Raw genomic sequence first — 16161 nt, 5'->3', positions numbered from 1 at the left:
CTGGGCTATTTAAGATTTTTCATTTCTTTCTTTCTTTTTTTTTTTTTTCAAACTCACCCTTACTTTGTACCGTACATTTCTCAGGCATCAAACACACACAACCTCCTTTTTTTTCTGTCACGATACCTCACAGTGGCTCTGCTGGTGAAGCATCTCTGTGCTGGTTTACTGTTCATCCCCCCCACCACCCCACCCTCCCCCCGTGTGGTCAAACTGAGCAGCGCAGGCGTTTTTTTCCCTGGTGGACATTGAATAAACTTGTGAATCACCCCGACACAACATTTCTCCAGAAGATCTGTGGGCCTCGTGAAAACCGACATCTCTCTGCCCTCACTCTGTTTTTCACTCACTTATCTTTGTCAATAAAATGATAACACCTGGATTTATCGGTGGCCTTGAGTAGCACGTCAGTACGTTTCACCCTCACTGGTGCCACATCCTGGGTACGAGCCCCCCCCACACCCCCACACCCCCCCACCCTCTGACAGTGTCCAGTCCGCCTGTCGTTCAGCTCCACACGTGGACGGATGAGACTCAAGAACAACAACGTGGAGCTGACAAGTTGTTTTATTTTTACAAGGGTCAGATATGGATTTGAAAGATTACGGCTAAGGGGTTGGGCTGCAGCTTTTTGTGATTTTTATTATTAAGTATTAAGGCTTTGGTCTAATGAGTGTACTGCATTTTTAACCATCTTAATCTAATAAATAAATAAATGTGTAGTTATTGGTTTGACTGTCACCGAAACGTGTTGATGTTGATTTTAAGATGGCTGCTCTGACCACAGAACCAAAAGGCCTCGATCGCCCCCTGGTGGCTGGCTGCTGTACCTGTCATAAGCCCCGCCTACTCCCTGTTAGTGGAGGGGACATGGATCAAACCTTCAAAGTCAAAGTACACAACGAATACATTTTGTTTCGGTCATATTAGGTGATACACTGATGTTTGGTCAGTTATGAGTTACTTCATGCTATAAAAGCAGGAGAGATGATTGACAGCTGAGACTCTGGCTTCAAATGACATCATCAGCACAAGATGGCCGCTGCGTTCATATCCGTGATGTTTTGGCTTCACTTCTGGATCATAGGAGGAAGTGGAGACACATCATTCGATTCAAAGAGTGTAAAACATCATAAAGACGACAGAAAACAGTTTTAAATGCTGCAACATTCTTTTTTTTTATTATAATTAACAATTTCTTTGATTGCACTTTCTTAAAAAATATCTCGTCACAACTTTGAGAACAACTGAAAAACTTGAAGAAACTCAGGTGTGCCAGGTAAGAGGGGAGCTGCACGTTTTCGTCGGAGATGAGAAACGGTCGAGGGGAGTTTGCAGGACGGCGGCTGAGAGAACATCCGGGTGAACAAACCCTCTGTAGAGGATCTGACCCAGAGAGCGCTCACCACACTGAGTCGACTGGACCTTCACACTGGTTAAAACTGGTCTGATGAGCCGGTTAAAAAAGCGGTTACCAACTCGCTTGTCTTTGAAGAGGGTGAAGTATGGCATGGGACATGAATCCTTGTTCTTCCCTTCAAGCTCTTCCATCCAACACCTCCTCTGAACATCCTTCACGTCCACACTTTGTCAGTAAACCATCCCGCCCTCTACTCGATGCTCCAAATATTAAATATTAATTCCAAAAATACAACATTTCCTCGAGAGGGATTATCCCGTCCAAAAAAAATCCACACTTCACACTCACTCATGGAAAAACACTCTGTCGACAGTTACGAGGAATAAATCCACACATTAACACAAACATACACACACACACACACACACACACACGTCACCACGTTCACATCACGGTTCAGTTTTCACTGCAAAGGCAAATTCTCAAAAGGCCACGTCAGGCCGAGTCACACAGCACCTAAATCCCTCAACTCCTTTAAATCACCTGAATGAGCAACAGAACAAAAGAAAACTGTACCTGAACCCAACGTGAGAATCCGTTATTCTTCACCGCCAAAATAAAATTTAAAACCACTTCAATGAAACTCCTTCAAAAGCTGTTTTTTCCCACAACTGAGAGACGCCATCATTCATATCTGAAAACTTTAAACTATTATTGTCTACATGGCGTGAACAAAGGAAACTTCCTAGAAGAAAACTAAAATAACAGTAGCTTGCTCAACATGAAACATCACAACAACAATAAAAACATCTCTTAAGCCCATGCCATATAGAAGCGGACCAATCCGGAGGATGATCACTGGTTTAATGTCGCATTTTTGGAAAGAAAAGCGGAGCAGCTCCCTCTGATACCGGCAACGCTGAGGTTTCTTCAGTCGAGTAAAGTCGTGTTTCCTTGTTTTACTTTGGTCAGTGAAAAGAGGAACTGCAGTGGTCAGACTGACGGAGAGAGAGAGAGAGAGAGAGAGAGAGAGAGAGGAAGGCGTGTTTTGAAGAACATATAAAAATAAACAACAGCACATCCAACCCTCCCGTCGCGATTGTGTCGTGGTTGGATTCCAACACCGAACATAAAGGATGGAGTCATCAGACGCCACTCATCGGGCTTGACAAGTTAAGAGGGTCCCAAGAACGTCCCCCCCCAATATGGGAGGTCAACAGTGTAGGGGGGGGGGACTTTAAGGCTCCAGGTCAAGCTCCTCCTCAGCATGTTTACACATGTGAGTCAGCATCCCCTGCAAAACAGATCGAAACGTCCGTCAAGCTGAGGCTACATCTTCATCATTGATTCATTCGACAGGTAGTTTCTGGTTTGGTTTCACGTGTAACATCAGAAAATGGTTCTAAATGCCCGTCATGGTTTCCCAGAGCTCCAGGTGATGTCATCAAATGTCTAAATACCCACGATATGCAACTTTCTTTAATGTGAGACGAGATACATTTTTTTTTACTTCAAAAAAGGCCCAAAAAACCACAACAACAGGGAATGTGTGGGGTCAACACATCTTTCTTCACCTGCTTGGAGCTGTTGCGCGAGGAGAAAAACTCTTCACAGTTTTTCCAGCGGCACTTGAGCGTCTGGAAGTTGGCTCCGGTGTGGTCGTTGATCAGGTGCTGCTGCAGATGCTCCGTCAGCCCAAAGACCAGCGAGCAGCCGTGCCACTGTCAACACAGGATGGGGTTAGGAAATCAAATTTAAAAACTCCACAATGAAATCCAGACAGGACATGTTGCATCAATTCATCTCCTCCCAGTTCCACTTCCTGTCCCGTGTCTCACCCAGCAGCGGTGGTTCTGCATCAGGTTCAGTTTGGTGGCCTGCACGCTGCCGTCGTAACAACCAGTGTAGATCTGAAAACACACAGCACACACACACACACACACATGTTCACGTCTCATTCAAACACTCCCCCCATCGGATGAGATCACATCACAGCTGGAAATCTCACCAAGTTCTTGTGGATGGTCATACACATCACCATGTCCTTGTGTCCCCCGTAGACCTGCAGCTGGTCGTGAGACTGAGGAGGAACAAACAAACGGGTTAGTTGTTTCTGTGGGAGCAGTTTAGAGCAGGGACCGACTGAGTGTTTCATTAATCTGAGAGGACAGATGGTGTGAGGTCACTGACCTGCAGGTCGTAGACTCGGACCAGTTTGTCCAGGCAGGCGGTCACCATCACCTTCCCCAGGATGGACACCACGGTGACAGCGTGACTGTGACCTTTATAGACACGCACCAGCTTCCCGGTCTGCAGACACACAGCGAGGCACAACACAATAGAACCGGGATTCAACCACACCATGGACTGGAGTCTTCACACGTACACGTTGTGTAGAAAGAGAGAAAGTGGATTACTCACGTGGATGTTGTGTGTGTAGACGCACTGATCACTGGAGCCACTGAACACCAGATCATTGACAACCTGAGAAGAGACGAACCATCAGGAAACAAACTCAAAACATAATTCATCAGCACAAAGAAAACATATAACATGAAAGTATTATATAGACACAATAAATGGAGTGTAACTAGATAAATCTTTTCCTGTCTTATAGGCAACTCACAGCACTTAACACTAAAAGTTGCATTCACCCATTACACACACATTACACACTCTGGCTTAGTGGATGACCCGCTCTACCCCCTGAGCCACAACTGTCCCTCAATGTTCCACTATTCAAAAAACGGAGAAGATATTGTTTCAGTCTCGCTCCTCGTTTGCTGGGACACTGTGTATAAACTCCTGCTCGCTCACTGGTGAGGTCTCGGCGGTGAGGTTACCTTCATGCACAGGATGGTTTTGATGTGTCCCTCCAGCGTGCGCAGCAGGAGCCCGTTCTTGGCGTCCCTCACGCTGATGGTGCTGTCGTAGGAGCCGACCAGCAGGATCCTCCGCGCTCCCTCCTGCGATGTGGCCAGACAGCTCACGGCCCGGGGCCCGTGGCACTCGAACACCTCCATCTGCTTGTTTGTCTGACAAGTGAAGACAAAAGCCACTGAGCGGAGATTGTGGCTTTCTATTACACCACCCCCCCCATAAATAGATCATTGTAAACTAACGATACAACTGGTTCTTATTAAGAGATACACAGTAGATGGCAATTTCAGTGTGCACAAACATCCTGGCAATTTCTAGAGGGTATTTATAATTTCAGATAGAAATATTGTTGTTTTTGCACCATTCCATGCACCACTTTTAATTATTAAGCTATATTACGTGTTCTATGACATTATTAAGTCACGAGCTGTATTATTTGTGCCTTTGCGCTGCTCACCTTGAGGTTAAAGGTCACCACGGTGCCGTTGGCCAGGCCGGCGTACAGCGTCTTCCAGCGGCTGTGGAGGCAGAGGACTCGGTCCGACAGGGAAAACTGATGCTCCAACTCTTGAGTCTGTGGACAAGGAGGAAGCGTCACAGGATGTGGCAGCATTGTGGCACATTATCTGAAACGGTTATTTCAATGTGTGTTTTACCTTGAGGCTGTAGCAGCGGATGGTCTGATCACTGGAACCAGTATAAAGGCGGTGATGCAGGCTGGGAGCCGCGGACACCCACAGGCAGCTCACCTTGGAGCTGTGGCCACCGTACACACCCACACATTTATGACTCTGCAACAAGAAATAGAAGCAAAGCTCTGTCGTGGCGTTCACCGAGAAAAAACCTCCTCAGCAGAGTTTCCTCACACTCACCACCAGGTCGAAGGCTCGGACAGTCCGGTCTCCTGAGCACGTGAACAGCTGCCCGTTGTGGATCTGCATGGCGTTCACCGCCTCCTGGTGGCCCTCGAACCCCCCCTCCGTGGGCATCGCGTCCTCACCGTGGTCAGAAGACACATCTGGGGAAGAGATACACACACGGAAACTGTAACACAACATGTGACGAGTCGACTGAAGCAAATGTGTGCATTAGCTTCTTTAAAATAAATGCAAGTAACTTAAAAGTCATACATTCAGTTTAAAAGGGAATTATTATGGTGTTCAAAGCTTAATTAAAGGTGACAATACATCCAATAGTTGCTGGAGCATGAACATCTGAAGACGTGTGGACCATCCATTAATATACATCAGGTTAAATATACACACTCTCACTAAGTCGTGTCCGTCCACCACTCATCCGGCTCCGCACTGTCACTATGAATATCTTGCCCATAAAAAGTAATTTGGGCGCTCCAGTCTATTTTAATTTGGCGGGGAGCCTGACATGTCTAAGTTTGGCTGCTCGGAACATGGCAGGATTTAATGTTTGGTTACATGGTCACAACTTAAAGACGCTCCCGGGGGGGTTAGATTTCATGTGTATGATTTAGGGAAGGTGAGCTGTCATGACTGAAAAATGCAAAAAAACTGAATTTACTCTGAAAAACACGAGTTCAACACTTATAACACAAACACACAAACACGTCTCCAGAGGTGAACGAACCTGATGAGTTCTTCAGCGTCTGGGTCAACGTGACGGGACACGGCAAGTCGCTGGGGAGAGAAGATGGAAAAGATTAATCGGTTTATTAATTGGATGTTCAGTTATTATAAATTCTGACTTCTGAATTGAGTTCTTGCATTTTCTGGCTTTGTAAAACGGTTCTACAAACCTCTCAGAGGATTTGCAGATGTCCATGTCGCTTGTGGAGGTGACCTCGTTGCAGGCCAGGTTCTGAGGCACAGGTCTGGAGGAGTGTGGGACTTTAGTGGGATGTGGAGCATCTGCGTGGGGCTGCTGACAGACTGCAGTGACCTCCATGCTCTCCTCTGAATCTATGTTCACCCTCAGCTCAGTGGAGGCCATGCGGGGAAGCTCCACCATGTGTTTGTGGTCCACTTTCTGCCTCTGCACCTCCTCCATGGTCACGTCACCCTCTCTATCGTCTGTGGGCAGAGTGGAGGTGCTGACCTGGGAGCCTCCACTGGGTCTCCTGCGTGGCCGGAGCCACCTCGGCCTGGAGAACTCCCCATCTACCTCGGTGTCACTGCTCTCCAGCTGCTCCGTCCCTTGCGCCTTCTTCAGCACCTTCCTCTTCTTGAGCTTCCTCACGCGCTTCCCGCTGCTCAGTTCGCACGGAGAGGCGGGCAGATTGAGCACCGAGGGCACCGAGGGGATCTCGAAGGTCTTTGTGGATGCACAGTCGACCACGGCCCCCACATCAGAGCCCTTCCTGCTCGGTGAGAGAAGCTTTATGGAGGATTTGGAGTCAATTTCCAGAAAGGTCCTCGTGGCCTGGACGCCCTTGTCCAGTCTCTCACACGGCCCTGACGAGCTCTCGTCTCGGTCTCCAAGCTTCTCCCACACATGTTCTGTTTTGGTTTGGTAGAGCTCAGGATTCCTCTCAGGAGACGGCTGAAAGTTCAGGCCAGGATCTGCAAACAGATTCAGAGGCACATAGTTAGTGAACTGCAGAGTTAATTATTGACAGAAGTGGGAGGACATCTGGGAGTTAGTTTCACTATTTCCTCTTGAGCTACTGCACTTAGAGGTCAAATTAATTCAAAGGGTAAAATCCATGACTGTTTGAAAATTACTATTAGATACAGATAAATAAAATGTAAAATGTTTGTGTTTAAAAGGTAGAGCCACATGGTGTTATAGGAGTTTTGCATTAAATGACTTTACTTGGCGAAGACGCTGCAGCAGGAGCGACCAGCAGCTCCGGTGTGGTGCTGTGAGCACTGAGGGCCACATTCTGCAGAGGGTCCGGCTCCGAGCTGACGTGGACCGGGGACTGGGGCTCCTCTTTGATAACTGCAGACATGAAGGAAAGACTGGAGGAGGGGGGGCAAGCACGTTGAGCAGGAGGACTCGGACTGAGCTCAGCAGCAGCAGCAGCCTCCGTCACAGGGGAAAACATCAGGGAGGAAGCTATGTGTGGATCTGTATCCAGGACATCCATCTTTTCTTCTTTCAGTTTGAGCTGAGGGGCTTCCTCCTCAATACCTGTGTTTTAAAAAAGAGTTGATTAAATTCATCTATTGTTATTTGTTATTAAGAATTGGTTTCTAGTTAGTTATAGTAGTAGCATCCACACAGACATGGGTTCTTACCTTGCATCCCTTTAAGTAACTCAATGCGCTTGTTTCTCATTGTGCTCATCTCTACAGCCACCTGAGGAAGACAGAGCCACACAGGAGCCGTCAGAGAGTGAAAACTATAAATTATTCATATGTAGGTGGATAAATACCTTGGGTGTAAAGACAAATCTTGAAATTATGTGAGATGTATTCTTCCTACCTGCTGTTTAACCACCATGAGGCGCTGCACCTCGATGTAGGCGGCCTCCAGCGCGGCGCGGGCCTGGATCAGGCTGGAGTCCACAGTCTGCAGGGAGCGACTCAACTCCTCCTCCCGTAGAGACACAGCCAGCAGCTGGTCGATCTGCAGGCGATCTGCACAGAGCACGGGGGACTCTTAGAAACACAACTCTGACTTAAATCTAGTGTAGCTGCGATGCTCATGTCCTGCACATCGGCCTCAAAGACGACTGAAGCTTTGAATCCATCAAGATCTTCAGATTCCATCAGCGGAGACAATATGAAACATCTGTTTACTGTCTCCATGAATCATGAGTAACACCGTTTTATTACCTTTTTTGGTTTTGACCTTCCGTCTTTTGCTGTTGTGTTCCAAACACGACGTCTCTGCACTGTGAGCGTCCTACATGAGAGACAGACAGAGTCAACACAGCTGCAAAGAGACGCTGACACTTGGTGAACTCGGGTTGGACTCGGTTTGGTCGACTCACCCCAGCAGCTCGTCTCCTCTTCCCTGTTCCCTGAGCGTCTATCTGCTCCGTCCCTGAGCTGCTGTCCCCGAGCACCGAGTCCGATCGCTGCAGGGCCCTCACTGTCGCTGAGGTCAGCTTCTCTGGCTGCTTCTGTGCTTTGGCCCCAAACTGATCGGCTGAGTCATCCACCTCTTGTTTACAGGGAACCTCTTTGCTCCCTTGAGCGAACAAGGTAGAGATAGAAGATCCCTGTGGTTCCGAGCTGAGGTTTTCTCTTTGGGACATTTCCTTGGACAGGAGGGACTTAAACAGCGAGGCAGAGGATTCGGGGGCCAGGCTGCTCTCTGATAAGGAGCGTTTTCTCGTGGCGACGGGAGCAGAAGCTTCCATCAACGACTCCCAGCTGAGACCCTCTAACCGGGGAATGTCATCTTCCTCCTGGCTCTGGTCCTCCTGTTCATTCGGCACCATCTCTATCCCAAACCTGGAGTGTGACATAACATGACATGAGCTGAAAGCAGCTGAAAATAGAATAACTTTTACTGTAATATCAAAATGTTAAAAGAGAAATCTTACCTCGGCATCCCTTTCCCTTTGTCTTGCTTCTTCCTGACCTCCTGATACACCTGCTCCCAGTTCACGTTGCGCCGGGAGCCGGAGGAGCTGATGAGCTGGCGCACCGTGGGTTTGAGCCCCGAGTCCTTCTCGGAGTCGCTCCTCCGGGACTCACTCAGGTTCCTCACCCGCCTGGCGATGTTCAGGTTGGGCTCGTGGCCTCCTGCTTTGCTCTTGGAGCTGATGTGCTTGGTCAGGTCTCGTTTTAAGACGGGGGGGAGGTCAAGCTTAGACTGACCTGTGTTCGATCCTGACATGGTCTGTGCCTCACCACTCCTGGAGGTGTCGCTCTCTGAGCTCTGCTCTGCCTCAACCGCCTGCAGAGCCTCGTCTGGGGCCAAGGAGCAGGTTTGCTCCTCCACTTTCCCGCTGTTCTCCTCTTCCCTGCTTGAGGCAGCAGACTCTGAGTTCTCCATGGTGGAGGTGCTGACTTGTAACGACTGGAGGAACTGGCGGCTGTCTGGAGATTTCAACGCAGGCTTCTCTGGCCTGACTGATGAATCTGGTTTGGCTGCATCCGGCCTGCAGCTGTTTTCTTTGTTCACTCCGATCTGACTCTGAGCACAGTCCCTCTGCTGCTCCTCCACTATGTGCTGTGAGATTTCCATCCTGTCGCTACCTGAGCTATCCAGAGAACCTCTCTTTTCTAACACCGACTGTCTTTCTTTCCTGGGGACTTCTGGGAGCTGCCGTTCCTGCCTCGACTTCAGGGGCCCAATGGGTGGAGCTTTAGAGCCGAGTCCACTCTGTTTGGATGTGGGCTTTGATTGTGCCTCTTTCCCTTGACCGGAGACCTTACTCAGTTGAGAGGCGAGTACAGGAAGTGAGGACGTCTTCTTATCTTTCTGCAGTGAGGATTTATTGACCTTCTGACTGGAGGGAGTGGATGCAGAGCTCTGGTGACCTTCCCTCTGAGCACTGCTGCTTCTACTGCTGCTGCTGCTGCTGCTGCTGCTTTCCCTCGGTTTGGTTTTAAAATCTGCTTTTGGCTTCTCTTTTGCTTCCACAGCTCGTCCACTAGAAGGCAGCGGCCCTGGTTCCCTCTCGGGTCGGGACAGCTTGTTAAAGGCACTGGTCTCTGGTGCTGTATCTTGCTTCTGGGGCTTCGGGACTTTGGGGTGCTTCGGGACTTTGGGTTGCTTCTCTGATGAGTTTGTGTTGGTGTCTTTAGGGGGCACAGACTCTGAGCCCTTTGTGGCGGGATAGGGCGACCAGCGACAGGCTTTGTCCAGCTTTGGATTGCTACCACAGGTCTTAGAGTTCTTACTACCGCTGTGCTCAGATTCGGCTGTTTGTCCCTTGCTAACTTGAACCCCGTTACTCGGCTGACTTCTCTCGTTACTGGGAGTATTTTGAAACTGGCTAGAGCCCCGGGAAGAAAAACTGGGGGGAGGTGGGTGCGTAGGAGTTGGCCCCGAGCTGCCAAGGGGACGGGGTCTTTGTTTGTACTGAGATATATTGTTTTGGCCGTAGACCCCATTACTGCTGCCGCCGCTGCTGAGCCACGGCAGTCGATTCTGTTGATTGCCCGACAATCCACCGTGATCCCACTGCCTCCTGTCCCACCCTCCCTGGCTAAGCAAGCTTCCACCAACACACTCTTCAGATCCCCATTTCTGGAAGTTAGGAGGCTCCTGAGCATGCCAGGTGGCGCTCTTTCCCTGTTGACCGCGGTGCCAACTGTATCGGTTGCTGCCGTACCAGGTTTTGTGCTGCCCAGATCCAGCGAAGCCCTGTGGCGGCTGCTGCCAGGTGTACTCCCGCTGGTAGCGCTCCTTAGCTTCTTTTAACCGCTGCTGAAACTCCTCCTTTCTCCTACAATCCTCTTCTTCTTGTGCCAGCTTCACAGCAGCAGCCTCCTTTTCTTTCCTAAGAACGAGACACAGATCTTCACTCAGTGGCCTCTTTGGAGGTACCTCTGCTTTCCAACCCTAAAGCCACAATGCCCTCAGAAGAAATGCAAAGAAAATTCAACAGTAATCAGAAGAGTTGTTTGTATTTGATTCTCTGAACACACAGAAATATATCACCTGACTCTACCCCAGTCTTTAGCTCCACAGAGAGATTTAGTGTCTTTGAGTTTTGTTTTTTTCTCGCCCATAACGTTTGGCTTGTTCTCACCTGTCACCATTGTTTGCAGCCAGCAGCTGTTTCCATATATGAAGAGGAAGATGTGTAAAAAGAAAATAGTTTGCTGACAATTTAAAAAGTGGTAAAACAAAATCTCTCCTGCTCTCTGGCAGCAACAGTATATTTTATGTGACTTGATATTTATTTGAATCTGTTTAACAGGACGTTAAAGTTTCATTGGCAACCGTACATTCTCCCTGCACACTGTCGGCAGACGTCTAGGATTGGTTCAGTATGACCTACAGCTCAGGCATGTGAAAGGACAGCTGAGTGTCGGCTGCTGCCCTCAACCGTCTCCTCACATATCAAACTTTGCCAGATGCTGTGGTCAGAAGTGTTTTCTAACGTTTCCAGTGAGATACTGAGATCAACACGACACGTCTTCAGGAAAGAAAGAAACCCAGCGCACATGAGGAAGCCTCACAGATTAATATGTCGCGTCTGAACTTCAGTCGCAGTCATACTTTTTATAGTCTGCACTCCTGACACACGACACGACTCTGCTGGACGTGAAGCTGCAGCTAAAAGAGTCTGATGAGCGACACGGAGCAGAATGTGACTATACATGGTTTACAGTATGTTGTTCACACATGTAAACCTGTGAGCTATCAGCCATCTTTATATCCAATCACAGCAGCATCATTCACATGGATATAAGCATTAATAATTTGAATTTTTTTCAAAGAAGGGACTTTATAATACTAGATTTATATCACATGTTCATTTACAACCATTGTGCCTCCAACTTAAAAACTGGTAACATCATAAATTAGTTATTTTAAGAAAGCCTTACCTGATGAGCTCTTTTCTCTTTTCAATCAGGTCCACCAGTTTCTGGTCGAAGTAGTCCTCGTGGTCGTTCCCAGCATGCTTTTGTTCCGCTGCCTCCACATTCTGCTTGTGCGTGGGACTGGAAATGTGGCTGGCATAATCTGTGAGGCTCGCCACCGTCACCTTGCACACTCGGCACTCGTGTCCGCAGTCCCTGGGGAGGGAAGGCGAGAGCGGGCGTTCAATCGTTCCTACAGGCATTGTGACTGAACTCGTCTTCTATTGGTTTCTCGTCTGCAGAGCCTTAAAGGAAAGAACTCAGGCTCTACTTTCAGTGACTTAAAAGTCAAAATACAAACAGGAGAGGAGAATACTCAACAATCCTTTTCAAAAAATATAAGTTGTCCAAATTGTTTATCTGTCGCAGATCAGGAGGTAGCTAACTTGCAATTTTTTTTCCGTTAAAAAAAGTTTAAATGTGTATCATCCTGATCTTTGTTGTTATTTTTCTTCAGCAGGCCATAGGCGGCGCAGCGAGGGCAGGAGGAGCCAGGCTGGACCCGGGCAGCGTGCTCATCTAGCTGTTTATGTCCAGCCACCAAAACAAGCCATGCAGCACAGCACCGGGACGCAGCACAGACGCCTAGTGTCCGGTCATGATGGTGTCCGCTGCGCTGTGAGACTCGACACAAGGCTATGTCTGTATTTGACCCCCACGCTGCTCAGGGAGAGCTGGGACCCAGCCCCCTCCGGGCCAGCATGTGTTATTAAAACAGGCCCGAGCAGCCCACTGGCCAATCCCGAGCAAAGCCTGTGAAACTGGAGCCTCGTGCAGCTGCTCCCAGCCTCCACTTCAAAAACCTATCCCGAGTATGTCATCCCGTGATTCTGATACCGGTTGTGACTCTGCTGGCTCCTTCTCAATTTTCTGTTTCAAATTTGTGTCATGGCATTCGGCCATTATCTGACCTCTGGTGCAGTTGGCAAACTTGTGATCAACGGGGATAGTTGTCGATCAAGCTGCACCACATTTTACACACTCATAAATTTACTAAACCAAATTATATCAGGTTTCTCTCTGATCCTTCTAAGACTCTCTGGTGGATATTTGTCCCATAGTCTTACTGTCATCGTGCTTTAAAACAAATAAAACCCAAGGATAAATGGACAGGGGTTCAAACATAACCTCTTAAGCGGAGGTAATAAAATGTATTTAGATCAACACGTTTGTTTTCAGCTGCAGCGGCGAGGAAACTGAAACCCGACTCAGTAATGACAGCAAAGAAGTCAAATAAAAACTGTATCAAGTTAAGCTTCAGATATTTATTACTAGAGAGGCCGTTTTCTAAATCCATGTGCACTCTATTAATATTCTATATTTTTCTTACAACTATATCACAGAAGACGCTCAGCAGCAGCTCCGGACCTGAATCGATATTTGTACTTGTGGAGATTCTTCAAAGTCAGCAACGTGCCACATGCTTTCAGTAATCTCCACGGCGGTCACAAGATACCCAGTTGCCTCCTCTCGCTCAGGCCTGTTGTTCCGGAGAGATTGTGTCTAAATATACGTGCCACACTTGAAACAGCTGCCCATATATCCCCTGATCCAGCACGTGCCTCATGACCCAAATTCAATTTTTGGACTATACATTTCATACCCTTAAATGTTCATTTTTTAATTTTAACAATGAATAAGAGGTTTCATCCAAACATTGTTTGGGAAAAACAATGTTGGTATATGATTCATCTCTGTAATGCATTGATGTTTCCATGATATCTGTGCATGCTGTGTATTTTTAGACACTCACCGGCCTTTGAGCTTCTCCAGCTCTCGGTGGTGCAGCATACTCCTCATGTGCTCGTCCATCTCCTGTAAATAGACATTGTTAATTCTTGAAAAGTTGTTATTTTAAGCATTGAATGTTTATTCAGGTGTTAGATGCCACAAGAGAGGGAGAATTTAACAAGAAATGCAAGTGGAAGCAAAAAACGCTGTTATAATGGTGAGTGCAAAAGTAAAATTAAGTATTAATTAAAACATTAAATAGCATGACTCCATATAAATATTAGTGCATAAACACAAAGCTATGTGCATAAAATTATCTTCATCAGAATTGAACATGTACTTTATATGATAAAGCAAATATAATTATTTGTAAATCCTTCATATTTGTTTTGTCCACAGCTCAAGTGTAAATGTAGCTCGAGCTCCTGAAAGTATCACGTTGTTTATTCTGTATGAACCTGGTCTGAGGGTGAATTACCTGCTTAGAAACGTGGATTGTTTCACAGAGGATGCATTTTCTGTCTCTCGCCATTTTGAAAGAGGGTTGAATGAGGGAGGATCTCAGCCCATTACTGTCAAAAGAGAGAAGGAATTTAATGACAACACTCAACATCAACAGCTTACAAAAGGACAAAGCAACAAGTTCTGTGTTTATGATAAACTGGAATGACAGGTTCAACCTCTGTGGAATATGAGCAGTGTACAGTACGTCTGCGGTTGAGCTCACAGCGAGTCAGACGGATCAAACCTCTCTATTCCACAACATGCCTCAGTACCGCAGCCCGAATACCAGCACATAGTTCAACCTGGACCCGGGTCTAATTCAAGACTGCTGATAGAGCAACTCTGTGGCCAGGAGGCAGCAGAGCCATGGCAGCATCGGGCCCATGTCAGGACAGGAACATTTAACACTCACAAACAGGGGAGGATGTGGGGCAGGAGTCAACTGCTGGTGGATCTGTTTGTGGTGGTTTTTATACGCTAACACAACCTTCTTGAGACACAACCGACCCAGAGGAAAAACATGTTTCTGCTATAAAAAGTTATAGGTTTATGAATTTAGGGATGAACCCGCCATCTTTGTTATATTTGTGGTGCTGTTAAAATATAAAACGATAACAAAAATATTTGGTCTCTGTAGCAGAATTTTCTTACTTTTTAACAACACAATCTGGAGTCGGGGAAAGAAATACTGACTTAGCAGCAAGAGCACAGTGTCATTAAAGAAAACTTGTGTTTTTGCTTTTGTTTAGTTATTTATAACAGTTTGTGATTACCTGTAAACTGTGTAAACCCTTGTAACATTTCTTTGTAACAAGGGTTTGATAACAACATGTTAGAAAGGACAAAATTCCTTATACCCCCCCCCCCTGCCTATGTACACTGCCTAACTTTCATCTATGGACACACAACTTTCCTACTTCTACTATATTGATTCATTACACCGTCAAACAACAACGTTTACTCAACAATATAATGATTAATAACCACAGTTAAAGTCAGTTAGACCAATATTCACTTCCTGGTAATGTGGAGCCTGTTAAATTTCCTCCATCACAATGTGTCTCTGCAGCCAATGGCCCAGAGGTCAGCTGGTTACAGTGTGACATCAGGAACAAGGATGATCCCAGGGTCAAATGACCTCTGAGGCTGTGGACCTGTGTTCGTGTGTGTGTGTGTGGGGGGGGGGGGGGGGGGCAGCAAGCTAGTTACACAACAAACTATACAAAGGTGATTAAATCCGCTGATGCACTGAAAGAAGAATATCTTAAATCCTACGATCGAGTCTAAACAAACAACCATCACACAGCTTTCCTCTTTCTTCCAGAAACTGAAAAGGGGCGTTGACTCTAAAGTTAATTAAAGCTTTGTTTTAACGTTTAACACATAGAATATGACGTCAGGTCCAATGTTATCTCACAGTAAAAGCTCCAGACTAAGAGAGAGAGACGATGAAAGCTCGTCTGCTCTATTCATTGTGACAACTTGAGGGGTTAGCCTAGCTGCTAACAGCTAGCCGCTTGCTGCAGAAGTTCCTCCATCACATATCGAGTAAAGTTCGCTCTTCAGACGCTGTGATCGCAGTTGTACATAAAGTTTATCAAACGATCAGAACTCAAGAGACTGTCGGGAAATCAACACTCGCATCAGTTTAACACGAGTTTAGCGTTAGCTTGGTTTCGATTGTTGTTAGCCTAGCCCAGCTCCTCGATTAGCATGTGTGTTAGCATCTCCCTTAACTGATGGGACGAGAAGGCGACGAAATACCAACGATGGCTGCGCGATTCACGAACTGTTAACGCAAATTCAAACTGCTGAACGATTCAACGCCGTTTTAATCCGTTTAGTAACATTAACGACTCGCAGGTTAGCAAGCTAGCAACAACAAGCTAGCAGCGACAAGCTAGCCAGCGACAGCAAGGACTCAAAACAAGTGGCTTATTTGGGGTTTTACAAACGCGACAGTGTTCGCAGCTACTACATATTGTATTTAACAAGTAATGAGTATAAATACGTGAGAGTTCAGTACCTTAAAAACCTCCAGATGTGTGAGACTACTGCATTTCCCCCTGCACCGCTGGAGCTAACAACAACATCCTGCGCGACCCGGGGCGCGTTCACGAGCATCGCGCTGTGGGAAAACAGAACACCGCGCTCAGCCGCGGCTAAAATATGTGATCTCCCCGCGCAGATTCACCTGAGAAGATACTTGAGGAAAAG

At 47.0% G+C, this 16161-nt stretch overlaps 1 protein-coding gene across 1 annotated transcript; it reads right to left on the bottom strand.

Annotated features, from left to right (window-relative positions):
* Positions 1 to 1152: 1152 nt before the first annotated feature.
* Positions 1153 to 16080, bottom strand: znf106a (zinc finger protein 106a). Its single transcript, XM_053434441.1, has 22 exons — positions 15971 to 16080; positions 13919 to 14012; positions 13463 to 13524; positions 11674 to 11865; positions 8712 to 10619; positions 8154 to 8619; positions 7996 to 8065; positions 7643 to 7797; positions 7456 to 7516; positions 7028 to 7348; positions 6012 to 6774; positions 5843 to 5892; positions 5113 to 5258; positions 4897 to 5031; positions 4698 to 4814; positions 4204 to 4395; positions 3782 to 3844; positions 3551 to 3670; positions 3369 to 3440; positions 3199 to 3270; positions 2935 to 3081; positions 1153 to 2654 (listed from the first exon to the last, which is right to left on the bottom strand). Exons 1-22 carry the CDS (start codon positions 16066 to 16068, stop codon positions 2598 to 2600), a joined length of 5361 nt encoding a protein of 1786 aa, XP_053290416.1. The 5' UTR covers positions 16069 to 16080; the 3' UTR covers positions 1153 to 2597.
* Between the last annotated feature and the right edge of the window lie 81 nt (positions 16081 to 16161).

This window comes from Pleuronectes platessa, chromosome 11 (genome assembly GCF_947347685.1).
Source record: "Pleuronectes platessa chromosome 11, fPlePla1.1, whole genome shotgun sequence".
NCBI classification, from domain to species: domain Eukaryota; kingdom Metazoa; phylum Chordata; class Actinopteri; order Pleuronectiformes; family Pleuronectidae; genus Pleuronectes; species Pleuronectes platessa.
The sequence above is the reverse complement of the archived record's forward strand: the minus strand, read 5'-3'. Positions and strand labels throughout refer to the sequence as shown.